The sequence below is a fragment of the Netta rufina genome (genome assembly GCF_964035555.1).
Source record: "Netta rufina genome assembly, chromosome: 1".
Classification (NCBI taxonomy): domain Eukaryota; kingdom Metazoa; phylum Chordata; class Aves; order Anseriformes; family Anatidae; genus Netta; species Netta rufina.
The window spans coordinates 104463250-104486000 of NC_140123.1; the positions used below are offsets into that span (position 1 = coordinate 104463250).

The following is a 22751-nucleotide window of genomic DNA, read 5'->3' on the forward strand; positions in this document are numbered from 1 at the left end:
CATCTGGTCCAACCTCTGACCTAACACTAACAAGTCAACCACTAAACCATATCGCTAAGCTCTACATCTAAACGTCTTTTAAAGACCTCCAGGGATGGAGACTCCACCGCTTCCCTGGGCAGCCCATTCCAATGCATAACAACCCGTTCAGTAAAGAAGTTCTTCCTAATATCCAACCTAAACCTCCCCTAGTGCAGCTTTAGCCCATTCCTCCTTGTCCTGTCACCAGGCACATGGGAGAATAGACCAACCCCCACCTCACTACAGCCTCATTTAAAGTACCTGTAGAGTTCGATAAGGGAGAGCCATTTCTTCTCAGAAAGAGTAGTCAGGCATTGGAACACCCATGGAGGTGGTGGAGCCACCATCCCTCGGGGTGTTCAAGGAAAGGTTGGACGTAGTGCTTAGGGTCATGGTTTAGTGGGTGTCATTGGTGGTAGGGGGACGGTTGGACCGGATGATCTTGGAGGCCTTCTCCAACTCTAATGATTCTGTGATTCTGTGTGTATATTAATTATATACATATATATATATTTAGCACTTGAAATTTATATATATGTATATATATATCAGAATGTATGTATATATAATGAAGGTTATGACCCAGCTCTGGGACACGATGAAGAATTAACCCCAATTAAGACAGGCTGAGGGAGCAGCTGCCCCACAGCCAGTGGCTGGATGGGCAGCTCTCCCCATTCGTTCACCTTTTCCTCATGGGTCACCTTCCAGGGTGTGCCCAGAGCCCTTTCCACCACCCGTGAGGGGCTCCCTGGCAGTGACATGGCCACCCAGGGCCACCCTCACAACGGGCACCCCAACCGCACCACCCAACTGGATCCTGCTGGATTATGCACCTGGGAAAGGGCAACCTTGGACATACATACAGATGTGGGGAAGAGAGGCTGGAGAGTAGCCCCACAGAAAGGGATCTGGGGGTTTTGGTAAACACCAACCTGAATGTGAGTCAGCAGCATGCCCTGGCAGCCTGCAGCTCCCTCACAAGGTGAGCAGAGGGGCAAGCGCTGAGCTCTGCTCTCTGGGGAGAGCGACAGGACCTGAGGGAATGGCATGGAGCTGGGGCAGAGGAGGGTCAGGCTGGGAGTTAGGGAAAGGCTCTTCTCTGAAAGGGTGGTTGTGCACTGGAACAAGCTCCCCTTGGTCATGGCACCAAGCCCACCAGATTTCAAGAAGTGTTTGGACAACGCTCTCAGACACATGGTCTGATTTTGGGGTGGTTCTGTGTGGAGCCAGGAGTTGGACTCAATGATCCCTGTGGGTCTCTTGCAACTCAGTATGTGTACTGTTCTATGATTATTTTCAAGTTCTTACATAAAACTTCTTCTATCACCCAAGTGACTTTTTGTTGCAAGTTTCTTTTGCCCATTTCAGTGCCTCTAATTACAATTGAATGACACACTTTAAAAAAAAACAAACACAACCACAGACATGGTGGATCTCTGAATATGATGTACACCTAGCTACTTTGCTTCCTAATAGAGTTCTCTGTAAAACATAATGTCAACTGCTTATGTGTAAACTTGGTGATAACCGAAGAGAGAGGGAAATAGATTAAAAAACAGTCCCAACCCTGAAGACCCAGAAATCACCCTACCTACTGAAGTCATTCAATAGGAGGAGTCATGAATTGCAGAAGCTTGAATAGAGTTTTGCTTTCTGCTTCCTACTCTACATGTCACCTACTTCATCAGGGGCATTCAGTTAACTTAGAATTCTGGTATGCTATAAGGAAGCACTTAATTTGCTACTTGTGTGTGGATGTTACGTATTACTTTTCTCCGTCTCTGTATGTTGAAATTGTGTTTCTTCATCTGTTTGGTATATGGGGTGAAATCAGGTAAGAACTACTTTTTTTTTTTTTTTTTTGTTCCCTATGTGATATAGTCTCATGGCTTTATTGAAGTATAAAAAAAACCTAATATTTCTTTATGTAATTTGGCCAAAAGATTAAATCTTGTGAGAACTGTGCATAATGAAGCAGACGGTTAGTAAAGAGAATTTGATTGCTTTGAAACTGAGCCAAAGGTTCCCATTTTAAAGTAAATAGAACAAAGCCTGATATTTTATCTTTTGCTGTACTTTGGACAGAGACACACTCAGGTATGTGCACTTTGTACAAAGTAAAGAGGAAATTATAAGATAGTTTTAGTGTATTAAGCACTATTTATATTTATTAAGCACTTAATTTTATAAGTTTGTAATTATTTTTTGCTGATTTGATAGTTTGACAGCATTTCAAGTTATGTGTTATATTTTAAGTAGTATAATTTAGTTATGAAAAGGCAGTGTACACTTAAGACTTCCCTCTTTTTGACCACAGAAGACACTTATGATGCTTAGAGACATACACAGGAAAGTTTAGATTGTATATTAACTGAATTAAACTGCATATATAACTGCCCAACCCCTGTTTGTGTTTTCTGACTGTACAGAACAGTGTACTTGAGTACTCTCACAAGTGCGAACAAAGGGCACCTGGACATTCCTTCCTTCCAGGTGTCAAAAAGAAAGAGGAGTATGAAGAAATTCTCCTTAATGATTCATTGTTTAACAACTTAAACTATTAAATCTACATATTTATTTCTAGGACTGATCTAGTTTTACAAAGACTTTTTTTTTTCTATTTACTTTTCAGAGAACAATTCCACTCTAATTTCATAGCCTTTAGTAAATTATTTTTATAGCCTTTAGTAAATTATTTTTTCTGTTTGATGTTTTGTAGCAAGTAAATAGGCTTCATCAGTTAAAATATATTCCTTGTGATAGTTTTCTCCCTTCAGTGGATCAGACTCTGTTTTATGTCAGTGTCATTCCATTGACTTTACAAAAATGAATTGTTATTTCTCTCAGTCAAATGATATGGTAAGGAATCAAAACATAAGAACACTTTTAGGCAAAAATAAAAGATCTATGTTATAGCTATGAATCTGAACAGCAAAACTGTAATCAAGTGGTTGTTTCCACTAAATTCAAGAAAACTGCAGCTGAACAGTTCTTGATTTCTGAACTTCTTCTATAAGTCTCAGCAATGAAACTGAGTTGCCTTCCTGTATCAGTCATTAGTTAATAACCTGTCCAGTAATCACAATAAAAGTTACTTAAATTGTTCAATATCTAAATTACGAGAACTGTGATATTTATTTTGAAATACAAGTAATTTTAACTTTTCCCAGACACAGTACTTGAAATTTTTGTAATTTATGAAAAGGTAATGATAGGCATGATTTTTTTTTTTTCCGTTGACAGGAAGTTTTAGACCATTTCTAACATGCTATAACTTCAACTTTACTCTGGGTTGCAAATATCCATTATTTTTCCTGATATCCAGTCCAGTGCTGACTGCTCTAATCATTGTAGATACATGGTTTGACCAAGAGATTATTGGTCTAATTCCCTAAGCTAATTAGTGTTTTTACTTCATCTTTATTGCATCTCAAATTTTGCAGTTCACTTTGTTTGGCTTCATTTAGACCTCTGCTATGATATCAAACACATTTTTCAGATACCTTTTAACCCCGTGCTTGCTATGCAAGCTTTTACAAACTATAGAGGGTTCTTCGTCTTCCTCAGATTTGCAAATGTGGTGAATTTGGTTCTACTTGCTAACCAGATGCTGGGAAAAGGAGAAGAGCTAGCCTCTTCTATAACTCAAAAGTACTGAGAAATTTCAGGTCACTTTTTTTTTTTTTTTTTTTTTTTTTTAAAAAGGGGGAACTGAGTAGGCATTATTCCTCTTCCTAATTTTGCTTTCTAGAAGTTGATTGACTTTTGTTTTACAAAATTGTTAATGTAATGGCAGGAAAGTTGACACAAGTGCTATCAAATACTAAAAAAATAAAATTAAATTAAAAAAAAAAAGATTCATGTAAAGTTAAAGTAGCCCACTAGAACCACTAGAAGTCAATAGATTGGCCCAAATATCTTTGCTCATGAAACACCTAAACCATAGAATCACAGAATTGTCTAGGTTGGAAGAGACCTCAAGATCATCAAGTTTAACCTCTGACCAATAGAGAAGGTGTACAGGTCATACAGAAAAACTATGACAGGCAAAAGAGTTATGCCTAGAATCCTGAAACCACATTCTACACATTATGATGTCAGTAGCCAAAGGTTACTTTTTAATGACTTACCTTTTGATGTTTGGGAAAGAACTAAGTCTTTGTAGACTCTTGGAAATTGCCATCCTCCTATTGATCCTGAGTGATCTAAAGCTTAACTTTGTTTTGTCCAACTACAGAAATGCTAAATATTGCAGGTTTTCTTGTGTCCTCTATATACAGCTAAGTTTTTCAAACTCAGGACAGTATCCTTTTTTCCCTTGTTTCTTGGTAATGCTGTCCTTATGGTGATCCAAAATTGGGTATGGATTCTGGATCATCCCCTAGTGTCAGATAACTGTTTCTTATTGCTAGATCGAACAATAAGGCATAAGGATTAGCAACTTTGACACCCTGGCTGAAAAGAGGAAGAACCAACCACAATGGTCTTCCTGTTTATACAACACACACTGGTTGTGAAAAAATTCTGAGAACCTAAATTCGATGGTTAAGCGAACGATTTTATCAGCATTGGTTGCTAATTTTTATTTATTATGGAGAATATATATGGTTCAGAAATAATTAGAAAGGTTAGTTTCATATTTGAATTATTCAAGGGATCACAATAATATCTACAAAGTCATTAATTTAACTGTGGCTCCTACTCAGTCAGCACACCTTCTGGCACCTCATTCCAAAGGTCTGGAGTAAATAAAAGACAGGTTCTTCACTTTCCATGGATAAATGTGGAAAGAAAAGTGAAGAGGTGATATTTTGTTTGGTCTGACTCATCAAATTACTGTCTAATAACATTTTCATCTTTTTCAGATGAGGAGAAAAAGTGTCCTGAATTTACAGACCTTAATATAGGCAATGCTTTATCTGGAACAGAACTTGATGTCCAGCTACTGCTATACACAAGGGAAAATCCAAATTGTTCTGAGAAACTCAATGAACATAATGTTACTGCATCTGAGTACCTTAATACCTCCAAGAAAACTGTCTTCGTTATTCATGGCTTCAGACCAACAGGGTCTCCACCAGCATGGCTAGGTGATATAAAGGAGCTCTTACTGTCTTCTGGGGATATTAATCTCATTATAGTTGACTGGAATCGTGGTGCAACAACTGTGATTTATACAACTGCTGTTGAAAACTGCAGAAAAGTTGCAGAAAAACTGAAGGACTATGTTGACCAGATGCTGGTAAGTCAGAGAGTTGTATCTGTTCTGAACAAGTTTAAATAGCATAGTTCGGGTAGGAATGAATATTTAAAATATAGTTATGTCTAACGAGGAGCCCCATGAGAAAATCAAGTGATATTTCTTTAACAAAGTATTTCCTAATTTTGCATGCAGTAAACCTCACCTGAATTCTCATTTCCCTTTCACTGAAATATGTGTAAGACTGCATCTCATTTCTTTAGCCAGATGGAAATTTTAAGTCTTCTGGAAAGAGTGAATGCACCAGTGGGGAAGAAAAGTAAGAGTTATTCAAATAGTATTCAGCAATAAATTAAAATATCACACTACTCTTTCCAATATTAAATTACTATAGTTAAGGATCTTGAATAAAAAAGACATCACCAACATATATAAATATTTGTCACAAATTTATATAAATTTCCTGATGCTACAGGTAGCTGCTAAAAGAGTTGCTGATGCCAGTATTCTTCACTGGACTGTAGATCTATATCCTTAATCAAATCAACAAAAAATGTAATTGTATCTTTTTTTTTTTCATTATTACCTGAGTTTTTATCGCCCGAGTTTTCTTTTCTGCTCACTGTTTCTTTTTCCAGCTGTTCTCATGTTACCAGCATTCCTAATGCTTTGTAGTAATAAAATGTTTTTGTGGATTTTGAGCTTTTTTTTTTTTTAAATACTATTAGCCTTGTAGAATAGGCCTGTTAAGACTTTCCCGCAGGTCTGCATCTGGCACCATTATTCACTTGTTCTGTGGTTTGTTAATGGTATTATGGTTTTAATTTACTATACTGGAAAAATAAGGCATGAAGAGATTTCCCCTGCCCTCCTTGTTCATAGTTTTTTTTCGTCTTTTTTGTATCTGGTAAATGTCTTCCTTTTCCATCTCTATACTCTCCTTTTTCAAATAAACTGGTGTGATATTTTGGAAGAAGTGTGACTCAGGTTTCCTTTTTACATTTTTATAGTCAAATAATTTCATAATTACTACAACAGATAACTATTACAGAAAGTCAAACTTAAAATAAGTTTAGAATTTCCATTTGTTTTTTAAAGTTACAGAATTACGATATATAGCCTGGAGTATTAACCTACAACTAAACAATCTGCTGATGTCTGCTTAGTTAACTCTGTGTGTGTTTTGTTTTGTACTTTTTTTTTAAGGCAGATGGAGCTTCTCTTGACTCTATGCACATGATTGGAGTCAGTCTTGGGGCTCATATTGCTGGTTTTGTTGGCCATAAGTATGATGGCAAACTTGGCAGAATTACAGGTAAGGCTTTTAATCCTGATACTTGTATTCTAGTGTACCCTGCTTTGTTACAGATCACGTAGATACTGGTATTGAAATATCAACAAATAAGAACTGATTATTTAGAAACATACAAGAGGAAAAATTAATCATCAATATAAGTTTAGAAAATTGCAAAATTATTCTTTGAGGACTTAAGTTACTGGTGAAATTTCCTATTTTTCCACTGCTTACCTCTAGTCTCTCAAATGAAAACTAAATGTTGCATCCAGATGCCACTTGAGTTAGGTGATGTACTATCTCAGTTTCAGTCTGGTGGTGAAGAAAATGAGGTCTCTCTTAAGGGAAGTTCAGAAGCTTTTGGTCAGAACACAGGAATTAGGCACAAGCATTAAATTTCACTTTGAATTATCTGAGCATGTTGCGGGCTTTACTATATTGGGCAACCTGCTACAGGAAGCTTAAATCAGGTGTGAAGCATGGATACTGCAGATTTTACCTAATATCTGTTGCAAATCATCATTGTCATCCGTGGGAGTGGTATATACAGTGAAAATTTGAATACCTACATTTGGGTACATCCTTCAGGCACATGAATTTTAAGAATAACTTTTCAATGCTAGTTCCTAGGGCAGAATCCACAGTGCTAATTTGGGTACACAGGCTCCTGATAATTCTTGTGCAAGAGCTAAATTCACTGCAGCTGGCATGCTGAGGAGGAAGCTGATTTAACTAACTACTAGAAAAGATTGTAAGAAGGCTCTGTTGCTTTCTAAGATTTAAGTGAGCAGCTATTTTCAGGCTGAAAGGAAGCACCTTGAGATTCACAGCTCCTAACCATCTCTTTGGGGTACTAAAGTGATTTGTTGTTTTGTTTTGTTTTTCCAAATGTAACAGAAGCCAGTAGCCAGTTTTATGAAAGGGAATTAGATACTCCTCCCCTTTTACTACAGTACTCTGAAAGCCATGGCCTTTTCTAAAAGTTTGATAAGCTATATTCCCTTGGTTATAAATACTCATTTCCACTTTACACAATTCCTTAGGGTGTTTTTTTTTGCTTCATAGGCTGGGGACAATCTTGATGGCAATACCAGGCCAACAAGTCTGCCGCCTTTCTGACTTTTTATATTAACTGTGAGCTAGTAGATCTATGTCATTTCTGAATTCAGATGCTTAAGGGTAAATGGAATTGTATGAAACATCCCAATCACCTTCCTGTCATTTCAAATACAGATGAAGGCAAAGACTAGATAGTACAAACTCACAAGACTCATAATCACTTGACTGTTTTGATACTGTTTCTTTCCAACAAATGGGGTGTAAAACTATAAGAAAGTGGCCCAAACTGGTGTTGGAAAAACTAGATTAAAAATAAATAAATAAATTGAGGCTTTTGGAACATAAAACTGATTAATGGATGGAAACAATAAACTTTGCCACCTGGCATACAATGAATGTTTAATCTTGGCATTCCATGAGCTTCTGTGGTAGTTTGGATTTTGGTTATCTTGATCTTGAGAGAAAACCTTTCTAGACCAGTTCTTAAAGCACATCTGCCAGTTAAATCATAATACAAATCTGTTGGGTCTTGAATAAGCTAAGGTCATGTGCTAGACCCATCTCACAATTAGTGAGAATGAAATTAGGAGTCAAGTGCAAAGATACGTTTTGTCTTGACAATTAGTTACATTTTCCATCCTTGCTGCTTTTTTGCCACCCTCTTCCCTTTGTCTCTGCTTTTGTTGTCAAGAAACTAGGAACAGAGCAAACCTCAACTAACGACTTTTCTTTCCTGCGAAGGACAGTAATTACTATCTTGAAAACTGTTAAGTTTCGTGGTTGCACAACAATAATTCTCTATTGCTAAAAGGAAGGAGAATAAGAAGTGCTTATGCTTCAAATACTTTACCACCCAAATTCTCTCCTATTAGGTATCAAGTGCTTTTTGTGGATCTCAGCTGAAAACTCTTTTGTCATAGTTCAGTTTTGATTTGAGTATAATACTTCCAGACCTGCTTCCAATGAAATTGTGTAAAAAGATAGTATGTCACTTATTTTCCTTTAAAAACTTTTTTCTATAATTAATTCCAACACCAACTGGTAAAATGATCAAGGCTTGTTTGAAATCATCTCCCATCCAAGATGTCCCTATCCTGGGTTCTGGTGTTGAGAGCAGCTACATTTCATATTTTATTTTTATGAAGTAAATAATAGGAATCGTATTTTCTGGGGGAAAAAAAGAAAATGAATTAACTTGATTTTATTCCTAATATAGTTGGCTTATAGTTGTTCTGGAGAATGTGGAGATGAGCACAACTTAACAGGAGAGAGATAAACTTAATAGGAGAGAGAGAAATTCAAACATATGGCTTGGTCTTGTACTAGGAAACCTTGCTTTACTTAGCTTAGCAAGTTGAAGAATAGAAACTTGTGAATAATTGTTTTGGTTTTATTCTTATTACCTCATGAAAAGGGGTAAGTCATTGATGAATAATGCTCACGTGTCAATCTTGTATATAACTGTAGATACAGATCCCAGGATTTGTAATGCTAATGGTAAGTCATTGATGAATAATGCTCACGTGTCAATCTTGTATATAACTGTAGATACAGATCCCAGGATTTGTAATGCTAATGTCTCTTTCATTCAGGTCTTGATCCAGCAGGCCCTTCATTCACTCGAGAACCACCAGAGGGCAGATTGGATCGTACTGATGCAAAATTCGTTGATGTAATTCATACAGATTCTGATGGTAATGACATAGCTCTAACTTCCCTATTTCAGCTAAAGGAAAGGCAGAAAAGGGAAAGATGGGATAAGCTGTTTCAGGAACATGCATATGGCGTTGCAGTAGTTTTAATGAGTGGATTGCTGTGCTGTTGCTTCCTAATAGTGTGCATACTTTTGAAATCATGTTTTATGTAAGCTTGTTCATCAAGAAATTGAAATTCAACTTTGATGATGATTTCAGCAATGATGACCTGTTTTGTTCTGTTCTGACATGAGTAGTCCTGTTATTGAATGAGTTAGCTTCCTGAACCTGAACCTGAAAATACTGAAGCAACTTTAATATCCAACAGCTAACTGAAGACATATGTAGATAAACATAAAGATGAGTCCACCTAATGCCATGCAAATGTAATAATTTATGCATTGTTTGTTATGGTATATTCTTTCTGAATACAAACCAAGAAGTCTGCACATTGGATAAAACGTGTGTATTGCATTTATTTCTGATACTATTCTTTGCAAAATAGTATCACGTAAACATTCTTTTACTGTGCTAGTGTGTATGAACACAGAGGTTGTAAGCATGTCACTGAATTAAAGCCTGTTCTCAGATAACCAGTCTCAGCTGTAACACATTAGTACGCTGTTCAGATCCACTGCCTAAAATTATGTATGGAAACACATTACTGTAAGGTTGAAGGACATTGTAGTCTGATTTCTTCATACTATAATCTGGTTTAATTTTCTTCTCAAAATATAAGGGAACCTTTCAAATCTACCACATGTGGCCCATTATTTGTGTAGTTTCATAACAGTTTCTTTAACGGTATTAAAACTTATTATTTTATTATACAATTTTATATGTGAAGTTGTAAAATACCAATGTTTGCAACATTCCCATTATGTGAATAAAGGTAAGGAAGGTAGAAAGGAAGGTAGGTCAGATTAAGTTAAATCTTACTGAAATCAGTCATGTTTCTTTTATGGAACATGAGAAACAAAGATTTATTTTTTAGTGTAGTTCAGAATCCAATGTCATATGCAAAAAAAATTGGGAAATCTTACTCTAGTTAAACATCGGGAAATAATTTTCGTTCATAGAGAAAACATGAATTTCATAAATTTCTTCATGCAAATAATGTTTCAGCTGCAGTACTAAAGAGTTGCTTCTGTCCTATCCTTTTTCTTTTGTGGAAATAAGAGTCATGCACACGTTTGTAGATTGCAATTTACATTTTAACAACTTCTCTTAGAAAGAAAAAAAAATGTGAATTTTAACTCAACATGAATTCCACTTAAAGAACAAAAGAACAATATATTTGCAAGTATTTTCTTTAAAAGATCCATGTTATTTTGTAGTGCAATCTAATGATAAATTATTCACTGGATAATTCTGCTTATGTTTTTGTTGTTATTGTTGTTTTTTAATTTGTGATGTTTTTAGTACTAGGTTTCAAGAAACCTTTAGGAACCATTGATTTCTATCCAAATGGAGGAATGGATCAGCCTGGTTGCCCACAAACAGTATTCAGTGGTAAATAAAAATGTGTTCAGTTAATGAGAAAAGAGTCTGAGGTCAAATCAAAAATGACTAACCTGAATTCAGTGGGCACTTCCCATTCACAGTACTATTGGGTTAGAGGGCACTGTATTCTTTCTTTTCCCTTCTCATTCAGCAAAAAGGAAAACCAAAGACATTGGGCATTTTGATTTTAATAAAAATCTTCCCATATGCATACATAGTCCATCGTACCATTATTACTGTCTATATAACATGCATGTAGTGATCATTATTTTCCTGTGTTTATATATGGTCAGGTATGGGAAAAGATGTTGTAGGGGAAGATGCAAGTGATTTGGACATCACCACTAGGAAATGACAAGGCAAGGGTTTCAAGTCTCCACTATATATCAGGTTTCTACCTGATTGGCAGTGATGTACTAGGGTTTGAACAGGTCTTTTAGACCTGTTTTCTTCAGAAAGAAAACAGTTTTATTGCATGATCTTTTGCTGCAGAATTTTGCTTATTTCAGCCTCCATAAATTTTAGGCAAAGTTGCTACCCATTGTTTGATTGTTTGTTTTTAAAATAATTTTGAATATATGTTTTTTGGTATATTGTATTATTCTTTATATATTATATATACATATGGATTATATATATATATGAAGTAGAGCTCACAATAGTGTTTCTACTTAAATATTACACATGATCAATTGTATCATTTGTGGCAACAAAGCCAATTGCAATACAGGCTCATGCCTGATAACAAAAATTGTCTAAATTTGATAGGACATAGTAGACAGACTATTTCTTGCGTATAAAAACCTGAATGTTTTTCTCTATACCTGCAATACTCAAAACAGTCTTTATTTTCTTCTTCTTGTGTGTGCATCCATTTTAGTGGTCAACTAAACAGGTGGTCCACATTCAGTGATCATCTAAACAGGGCATAAAGACATGGCTAACAAAGAATGATTTAGTTAAATGAGATTATTTGAGTAACATCTTTTCTTTCCTGAAGAAAAATGATGACATATTCTTTGTACATTTCATTTTTTCTTTCCTGAAGGATTGCAGTATTTTAAATGTGACCATCAAAGATCTGTCTTCCTCTTCTTATCATCTTTGAAAAGGAAGTGCAACTTAATAGCATATCCTTGTGACTCTTACTCAGATTATAAGAGAGGAAAATGTGTTGATTGTGAAGCTTTCCAGCCAATGTCATGTCCAGTAATGGGTAAGAGTTACCATATCTGGTCTGGGATGGGTTTTTCAGAAATTCAGACTTGCTCCTTCTGGGTCTGCCCCAGGGATCTGTAGCATCTTGCTAAGGGATCTGATGAGATTGACTGAGGGTAGAGCTGCATACTGTTTTAAACAGTTCAAAGCTTAAGGCTTTGTCTGCTTTATAGTTAGCTCTCTAAGATAGGGTGCTGAATGTTCCCAATATTTGATTATTAGGCTTTCTAGTCTGAAACAGATTCAGCATGCATTTCCTCTATATAGAGAAATTGCTTCTTCTTAAGTGTGTCTGTCAAGTCTGCCACTTTGGGTAACTTGCTTTTATGTAATTGTATGTGTGTTGTGATACATCTCTTTAGGCTTTTGTAGTATGTTATAATTCCTGGAGTACCTGTGGTTTTTGATTAAGAGTAATAATGATTATAGCAACTTCATGGAGTCTCTGTCTCTTTTTTTGGAATCAAACTCATATTTGTAGAGATTGTTAGTTGTTTGGGCCTTTATTACTTTTAGAGAAGATCTGAAAGCAGCTTAAATAACGTGAGCATTTCCCAGTTGGCAAAGCAGGGTTTTCATAAAAAGGAAATATTTAGAATATTTAAATAGAAGTTAACTTTCAATTCATACCTTGTCTTCTGACGTATGTCCTTGAACAGTTATATTAGTTAGGTCTAGATTGAAGAAAAAACATAGATAGATGTGTCTGTATACTATTTTATAATAAGAACCAACTATAACAGGACCTTAGTATAGGGCGGGAAGACTCAGGGACTAGAATGGTTATTAGTCATGCCTGATGCACTTAAACAGAATGCCTGAGCTAGATGTGGAGAAATATATGATCAATCAGCTGCCCTCATTGTTAATTTTTATTTTAATACCCACAAGGAAAGGGTTTTTTAATTCTATTTTTAATATGTATAAAGAAATGGGAGGCAGCTGAAACTGGGAACTTGGAGGAGAAACAGCATCCTTCTGCTGCAAGCTTTCCCACCTGCTGTCTTGCAGTGCCAGCTCTGCAGCCTGGAACTAGCCCTCACTGTCCATTCTAGATAAAGAAGTCAAGAGGGACTGAATAGCATCAGCCACTTTAGAAACAAAGACTTTTATCAAGACCCAAAGACAAAAAGCAAAATTACATTATTATTATTATTATTATATTATATTATATTATATTATATTATATATAATTTTTATATATAATTTATATATAATTTATATATATATTATATATAATTATAATAATTAATTAATTAATTATTATTATTATAAATAATAATAATAATAATACATTGCACCCAAGAACTTAGGAGATTTAAAGAGCATCAAATGTTTTATTAAATCATATCCACAATTATAGAATACAGGATTTAAAAATGCTTGCTGTAATGACTCAAGCAAGAAAGGAAGACACTTTACTAAATGTGAAGCTGTTCTGTAATTGTTCTCTGCAAATATGTTAGCTACTTTTTTGGTTTTGTTTTTATTACCTCTGCAGGATTTTATTGGCACTAAACACATTCTTTATATCAATTATTATTTATATTAATTATATCAATTGTTTGACAGTAATATATTAGAAAAATGAAATACATACATATGTTATGCTCTTCTGTTCTGTTTATGGTATTCCTGCATTTTCCAAGTCACTTACTTTCTAAGTGAATGTTTAAGAAAATTAAACTCAAGTCTGTCACTTTGAGTAACTTGCTTTTGGGTAATTGTATGTGTATTGTGATGCTGCTGTATGACTGAAATAAAATGTTTAAACTTTGAATTTCAGGTTATTATGCTGATGGCTGGAAAAAACATTTAATAATGAAGAATTCACCAACGAAAGCTTATTTTGATACTTCAGACAACGACCCATTCTGCAGTAAGTGAATGAACACACACACACACACATATGCATAACAGTCCCTTTATGAAATGTTATGGTTCTTAATTTTTAGCTGACTTGAAGGGAACACGTGTTAAAAGTAGAAAGTTATTGTTAGCTGCAATAGAAAACAAACAAACCATGAGTGAAGTGTCAGTTTGCAGACTGGGTGGAAGGAGATGAGTTAATATGGCAAAAGAGTAAGCAATATGTTAACTGATAAGGAAATGTGACTTTAAAAGTAATGAAATCTCTTCCAACCTAGAAATTCTGTGATTCTGTGAAATGGACTGACTGCCAGAGTAATAAGAAAGACAAAAAATGAGAATCAAGTGACAGGGAAAATGCTGAGAGAATCTGCTTAGATGGGATTGTTCTTGCCATTTTCAGAGAGTAAAAACTGGCAAGAGTTCCTTGGGTGGAGGAAGGAAAGGAAACACTTGTATGTTGTACCCCCAGGGTGGTTAGTGACCTACATTGAACTAGAGCTATTCCAGCTTTTAAAGATCCACGAGGAAAACAGAGGAGGAAAAACTGACTTTATCGGGGTTATGCTATATAGGGATGAACTCTTTTGGTGTGGACTTTAGCTACAACAATTTACCTCTCCATTTGGAGGTCTAGCTTAGAGTCTTATCCTATTTCTGATTTTATCTGTTTTTTTCAAGAGACTCTTTTAGTTAGTGATGTTACAAAATCTTTGGTTTGGGGTATAGGGATAGGCTTATATGGAATTCAAGTGAAATCAAGTTTTCCCATTGGCGTTTTCCATTTTCTCAGCAAGCTTTGTGACCAGGGACCAAGTTATTTTTTGTTACTGTGGTAATTGTTCTTGCTTAAATCACTGTTTCTTCCAAAGGGCCCAGAAGAGGTTAACAAAGGTGTTACAGATTTTATATAACGTAGTGCTAAGGTAATTGGTGCAGCTGACTAACGAAATGAAGTGGTCTTGGTGTGCAGAGAAAAAGACTTGTGGAGCAAAGCCTAAGGCACAAATTTAAATTTGCTTACATATATGTATTCCATAGTGGCAGATGAAGGAGAATGAGCATATGGGTAGCTAACTGCATTTCAAGTATATTGATTTTAATGTTACAGTGCCTATTTGAGAGCCCTTTACACACTCCAGAGTCTTCCCAACCCTTTTTCTCTAAACTGCCCAAGTCAAATCTTCTTCCCCTCGTCCTTCCTAACCCAGAGAAGAAAAATAGACCCGTCTCTTCCTGGTGTTATTTCCACTCAACATCTGCTACTGCTGCTCCTCTCCCTGTCAGGTCTGCTTGGACTTTGCTCTTTCATGCTTTCAAGGCTGCACAGGCTACTAGGTTTCCTCATTTCATTCCTCTTGGAGAAAAATATGGCTTTGCTTTCACTCTCACACATATTAAAGTCTATCAAAAATCCTGATTCTTTCAGGCAGAATCCTTATTCTTTCCTGGTGGAAGAAGTATGTAGAAGAATAAAAGATTATATAGAGTAGTCTGGGACAGGTGTGGTAGAAGAGAGAAAACAGGGGGATTATTACCAAACATAGGAGGAGATACATGGAAAGGAGTAAGAAGATCTGTAATGACAGGATGGAAAATACGCAAAGTCAAGAAGAAAAGTAAGTCTAATAAAGCAGTCTGAAAAAGAGGGTATTTATTAACTAAGCCTTATTTTAATTCACAGATGTTTGAAAACATGAGGAAATAGAGAAGAAAGAAAAAAAAAAAAAAAAAAAAAAAGAAGCCTTGAACTAAATAAAACTGTAAACCTGAGTAGGACCAGTTTTTCATTCAAGGTGAGGGTTTGCCTTTTAGGAGAGACTGTTAAAGAATAACATGCCAGAAAAAAAGACAAATGGGTTTGAATTGGCTTCCCAATTTTCAGAGTAGTAATGCTGTATTTCCTCTGGAAAGCCATAGCCCAGTCACAGTATGTGTGGTGGTTGCAGAAGTGCAGCGGAAGGCCAGGTCGGTGCTTCACAGGGCATGGCAGAGTAGGCCCACTGCATGCTGTCCTCCAGCGGGCTGGTGCTCTGAGGGCACTATTCCCCAGCAGTAGCGTGTTTTACTGAGGCAGTGAGCCCTCCCATGGAAGGTCAGAAGAGACTGGAGCATGGAAAAGCAGTCAGCCTCCTCTCCTCAGTCACCCCCACACAGTTTTTCTAGTACCCATGTGGCCTATCCCCTTAAAAGTATGTTTGGGCACGTTGGCTTCCTCTGAGAGAAGGGTGCTCTGTGGATGTGTACTGCTGTGATTACGCAGGCTGGGCAATCAAGAACCAGAATAATGTCTCTCTTCAGCTGTTAGCTCGCGACTCATCTGCTCACCTAGCTAACTGCCTGGCTTGCCTATCCAGAAAACTTGCATGAATGCTGTTCCTCCCTCTTCCTGCCAATGTACTGCACCTATTTCTGGATGCATCACTTTTGTGGATAGCATGATAGTTTGTTTCACCATAATAGTAGCTCAAATATCCCCACTTTGCAGAGCTTGCCAAGAACTGAAGGTGCCAGTTAGGAGTTAATTTTGCATTGTTTCCTTAGTAAGGTCAAACTCCTCATGTTAACTCTGATGGCAGTTTTCTGATGCAAATTGTTTCCATGTAAGAACCGGAAAAAATTATACGTTAAGTACAGAGACCTCCAAACAGCCATTTTGTGAAAGCTGCTTTTTGATTTGACAATAGCCATTTTGTTCTGGCTTTAGCTGGTTACTCAGAAGTAAAGGGTTGCTATTATTACCATCACCAAGTGAATACTTTTAAAAGGGTGCTGATAATAACTGTATCCTGTTGAGGTTCATTCCTTAAATCTTACTATTTCCTATTTGTTTTTGCAGTGTATAACTACTTACTGTATATTACTACCTGGAATAAAAGCATTAGGAGAGGTTTCATTAAAGTTAAGATAACTGATTATGCTGGAAACACAATAGAATCAGAGGTGAATAGGTACGTCATGCTTTGTCCGTAAATCTTTTTTTATCTCTGTGTAGAACTAATTTCCTGAGTTTCCTAAGCCTTGATTCAGACTTGTCAACTAAGTCAAGAGGTTGTTAAGTCTTGGCCACAGCTCCTTTTCCTGGATTTGATACGGCTCTGTGTCAGAGACAATGCTTCTCAACCTGAAATGATTTTCCCTTCCTTTCCAAACTAGCCCATGTTTTTGTCTGCCACTCGCTTGAATTCAGTTCTCAGTGTCCTTGTTCTGAACGTTCTCAGCTGATCCGTCTTGCAAGATTTCTGTTCTCAGTAATAACTCTTTGAAATCATGAATATTTCTCAGATAAAAAACTCTGACTATAAATCATATTTTTCTCTAGTGAAGTTGCAACATTTCAGCAATATAAGAGAGTCAAAATATTGACTGGATTTTACCGGGATTTTGACAAAATATCGAAAATTTCCTTGACCTTTTCTACGAAGACTTTAATAGGTCCAAAGTACAAGCTTAGGATTCTTCAGATGAGGCTGAAATCTCTTAATAACCCAGAAAGGTAAGTGTTTGTTACGCATCAAAGTTGTGTGTCAACTAAACTGCTCAGGATGTTTCCTCAGAAATTTGTACTTGCCTCTATTACTTTTTTATCACATATTCATAAATGCAGGAATAATCTTCTAATCCTATCTAGGATAAAATTCATCTTGTGGAAGAGCTGTTTTGTACATTAACACTTAGTGCACAGCACCCTCAAATGTACTCTTGTGCATGTAAAAGTCATACACGCTCCTTATTACAGCAGGCTGCTGTTACGGTTTGCTCTGAAGGAGCTCTCAAGGACCACTTATGTAGGTCAGCCTGACTTACACCTGCAGTGATTGCAGGGAGAAGTTCTCTTCCTGAAGATGAATGTTATGAAGTACTTTTCTGCTTTTAATTATGTGTCTGTACACAGCTTTTCTTAGACATGGAATGGAGTACTTCTATGACTGAACTAGGCTATTAGTCTTGTTGCTGATGGTGAAGACCCTCCAAGAGCAAAACGTGCAGTCTGTGCTTTCCTACACTTAAAATGAAATAATCTACATTTATTATACCAAGTGCTGTTATTACACAGCATTATTTATTATTTATTTATTTATTTATTTATTGAAATACTTCAGCACTGCTGCCATAAGTTCATTTTTTACATCTCCAAAGTTACCTCTACTATAGCATTAGCAATTAAATGATACGTTTTCATCTTGTGAAAATAACATTTTACATAGAAAAGTTAAGAAATACCCCAGAGTAGCAACAATACTTTATTTTAGAGTTATTACATATATTTGCTTCACATTAATAGCAGATTCAACAAAGCATGATTTTAAAATAAAGTCTGCACCGGGGAAGGTTCATACGGGATATTAGGAAAAAAATCTTTACCATGCAGGTGGTTAAGCACTGGGACAGGCTTCCTAGCAAGGCTGTTTATGCCCCTTGTCTGTCAATGTTCGAGAGACATTTGGACACTGCCCTAATTTACATGCTTTAACTTCTGGTTAGCCCTGAAGTGGTCAGGCAGTTTAACTTGTTGGTCTTTGTGGGTCCCTTCCAACTGTTCTGTTCTGTTCTGTTCTGTTCTGTTCTATTCTATTCTATTCTATTCTATTCTATTCTATTCTATTCTATTCCTTATAATGGTAATCAAATAACCGATGAGAGAGAATAATGAGTAAGTCTGTATATTTTGTTAACTTAAAATGCAACATTTGGTATATGATAATAGTCCAGAAGGAATCAGGTATGATAATTTGTAACAATTAAGAAATTTTGTTAAATTAATCTGTTATTTCACATTTACTGAGAAAGCGGAGAAGACAGGTGGGAGAGACTTAGAAAGAAACAGAATTTTGGCAATCAAAATAATACCTCCAAATATGTATGCATTAAACTTTGTTAACTTGTTGAAGGCCATAAATTTCTAGCTCTCAGGTGAACTGGAATGATTTTATTTAAAAGCATTTGGTGATGAGAGATAGTCAAAGCTCTAAATCATGTTGCAATTTTTTTCCCAACTCAATGGTGATAAATCAAAAGATGCATTTCATGCAAGCCTATCGTTATTCAGAACTTTTTCAGATTAATAATCTAGCAAATGGTGACTGCTTTCAGTGAACAATCTTTATTGTTTTTGAGTTTTCATGCCTGTTACTCTGATGGTTGTTAGTTTTAAAGTAAGATGCACTTGATTTGTTTTAATATAGGATCCCCTAAAGTCCTTGTTACGGAATCTCATCAGATGGTAGTCATACAGGCACATTAGCTACTTTAAGATAGTGATGTAAAAAAGTGTGTTGAATCAGCATGTGAAGGTAATTTAAATGCAGATGTTACAGCACCATTGGTTGTTATAATTACATAATTGCTCATTGTAATTATGACTACCTATATTTACCTTATTTAGTTACATGTAATTACACCAATTACTTGAATACAGGATAATTAACTAGAAACTACTTTTAAATATTTAAATTATTCATATAACAAAATAATAGGTAAAAACCAGGAGACAGGTGCAGAGATAAAAGAGAGTCTCACTCTCCCCAGATTTGGGTTAATAGTGGACGGTGGGAGTCTGGGGAATATCACTGAAAATTGTGAAAAATCACTGACCCATTATTCACACAGCTGGTGTGGGAGTGTAGGAGTGGTAAAGGGTACATGTAATTTTCAGACTCCTCTGATCTCTAAGATAAATCACTCCGGCTCATGCATAAAAACCGAAAGCTTTCATAACTTGTGTTCATCCAGGTGCCACTTCTCCCAGAAAGCTTTTGAATCTGTCACTCAGCTCAGACTCAATTGATGAGGAAGGTAAATGTTTCAGAGATACTTAGTCCAGCCAACTTATTTATTTATTTATTTTTAACCAAAGCAAAAACGGTAAGAGTAAAAAAAGAAGACCTTATTAATATCTCTGTTGAACAAGAAAGCATGGCATGCCCTTGGTTTTTAGTAGATGGAAGAGAAGCCACATGGGATGAAAGTTTATGATTGCCTCACTTCACAAAAAAAAATCATTTGCCTTTTGCTACTTCCCAGTGAACTGGAGAACCCTCTCCTCTCTCAGGTCTACACTCCCGGGAGACACGCCTGGTTCTTAATAATCACAAACTTAGATGGATTTCACTTCAAATGAGAGACAAATGTTGGAAACAGTGTTTTTATTTCTAGTATTTATCATCATGTCTAACTGTTCTATCCCCTGTGATTAGATAGAATCCTTCCCAGGTGATTTCTTCTGTTGGAGAACAGGCTGTGCTAACATACGCTGCTGTTGCATTGCGATTACTGTTGCAAATGTGCAGAAATACAGTGCTGTAAACTGAAAGTAAATTCAACAAATATATACATATAATAATCTTATATTGTTCTTTTTGCAAATTTGTCCTGTGAATTCTTTCACAGTCTTTTGTGAGGATTTTTACAATGCTGTCAGTTTCCATGGTTTTCTCTCCCTCTGCAAAAATAATGGAAGAGTAAACCATTACATTCAAATCAAAACAAATTGTGGATGAAGGACTGTGTTAAATTCTACGTTTTGCATTATATAAAATATACAGAATTTCTCCTGATCCTAGTTGTAAAATCTACTGTTTTAGCTTTTGTGGGGCTTTTGAAGAGCCTCAAATTCTTATATAGGAAACTGTCAGTTCTTTCACATGCAGGTAGGTGGATTCATAACTGTTTGGAAATCTCGCACTTATGACAACAAAGGTGCCTTGTGGGATGTTCCTTCTCAGCCCTTTATTTTCCCTTAGGTGTTTCACTGTACCTAATTCCCAGTCTCAGGTGAATTGTGTTGTTTAGCCAGTTCAGAGCAATGTAGAAGATAAGTAACATAGTTTGTATGCCCTTAGAAGTGCCATTGGAGGAAAGGCTGTGTCAGTCACTTGTTTGTCCCATCCAGCTCTCACCATCTTCTATAGCACATAAAGGGCAAAGCTGTGACCTGTCTCGGCACTAAAAGCACACAGCTAGTTTATTTGTTGATGTCAAAAAGTAAAATTTTGTGTGTGAGAGGCTCCTTTTGTGACATCTGTATACATTCCTGTGATACTGTGCTGTTCTGAGTTTTCAAGGCATTTAGATGATAAATTACACTCCTGCATGGGACTTATACATGCTCTTGTTACAGAATAAATAAATAGAGAGAAGTTATTAAGATGCAGTATTTTGCTTGTCTTTGGAATGAAAGAAGAGGAACTTTCCTACCTAGGAATTTAAAAATAAATTGTTAACAGGAATTGGGCTGCACTTGGAACATTATTCTAAAGAACTAATTTTAATGCAGATTCAGCTTTAGTGGCTGCATTATAGCATCTTCATAGTTCAGGCTAATGTGGTACTCTTCTTTCTCATGTCACTGTATGCCATCCATCTAATGACCTGGTTGTTTGCAGTCTGGCAAAACTACTCTAGTGATGCATAAAGTAGGGTGTAAACAGACAAGAAGACATCTGTTGTTGTCCTGAGTACTGTCTCTGAGAGGTAGTAAATACTGAAGGTTTAATAATTCAGATACTAAAACATTTTTCTATTGATTTTACATTTTCTGTTTTGCACATATATGTATATATCTTTATTTTGTTTCTACTTTCATAGGGTACAGCTGTGCAGATATGATTTTGTACTGATGGAGAACACTGAACTGACCTTCAAACCCATCCCCTGTCCAGAGAACAGTACATGAAGAGAGAGCTTCTGCTAACTTAATTTCTCTTATGGCAGTGACATTTGATTCTTCCTCAGGATAAAGACTGCAATGAGAAGGGAAATGAGATAACCCAGATTTATTTTCAAGAGTCTGTATGGTAATACGCATTACTTCCTCTGAGTGCCTTAGGGTGAAATTCATAGAAAAGTTCTGGTACCTATGTATTTAGGAAATTTGAATAAAATCGATGCATCATAGAGAACGTACAATGATCTATTAGTTATTATTTGTTAACAGTGAGGCAACTACTGAATTAAAGATGAATTATCTGCATAATCTCAGCACATTATTAATCAAGTCATACATATATTTAATTATTTATTATTTATAATGGTTTTTACATTGAAATATAATTACCTGTCTACCAAGTGAATTTAATATACTGTACATGTGATCTACAGTTCTAATATATAGCAGTTTTGCTGTTCTATGTTCATTGGATAAACGAATTCATGTTTTCTCATTATGCAGTGTCTCAGTCTCTAAGAACTGGAATAATAAGTTTTGTGAACACATATGTAACTGCTGTTTAAATTATCTGTAGTCTCATCTGAGATGAATACTGTTGCACCCACTCAGTTTTTTTCAGTTAAAGCTATGGACAGGACAGTGATGTTTCAGATATGAAGTAATTCTAAAGACTGTTCTGAAGAGAATAATTTGGAGATGAAATATATGCATTTATATTGTGTTTCAGTTTGGGCCTTTCGCAATTGGAACTGCTGCTCATGTTGTACTTGATGACAGCTTTTCACTTACTGGAATGTGAACAGGAATAAATCCTACATGAAAATTTCTTCCACCAGTTCAGAAAAGTTTTCCAATGCCAGATTGCCTTCCTGATGGTACTGATTGAAGAAAAGATATGTGCTTTATTTTTCTTTAAGCTTTTTTCTTTCTAATTCTTTTACTATGTACTTAACTGTTTTCTTGTGTGAATGAGTCCTATGCACATTATCTTTGTCCTTCCTTTCCCATGCCTACACTGTCCTTCCTCTTGATAGCAACAGGTGGTTGAACCTAGTGGCAAACTTCACGTGAATGTCAATGGTGTGAGATGTCCAAAACCTAGGAACTCTAAGTTGTATTGAAAGTCAACAGCTGGGTTAGAAGGAATATGGGAGACAGTGCGGCCAGATGTATTTGTCTTTGCACACGCTCCCCCTGACTTCATGAAGGACCGTGGGTTCA

The 22751-nt window shown here is 36.0% G+C and overlaps 1 protein-coding gene across 1 annotated transcript; it reads left to right on the forward strand.

Moving 5' to 3' along the window:
- Positions 1-1779: 1779 nt before the first annotated feature.
- On the forward strand, positions 1780-21576 carry LOC311214124 (lipase member H-like; the record flags this gene model as incomplete). The annotated part of the gene is made up of 10 exons (XM_084294569.1): positions 1780-1858; positions 4890-5266; positions 6431-6539; positions 9170-9271; positions 10694-10783; positions 11823-11990; positions 13779-13871; positions 16701-16812; positions 17184-17357; positions 21449-21576. 10 exons carry the CDS (start codon positions 1780-1782, stop codon positions 21534-21536), a joined length of 1392 nt encoding a protein of 463 aa, XP_084150695.1. The 3' UTR covers positions 21537-21576.
- Positions 21577-22751: the final 1175 nt, after the last annotated feature.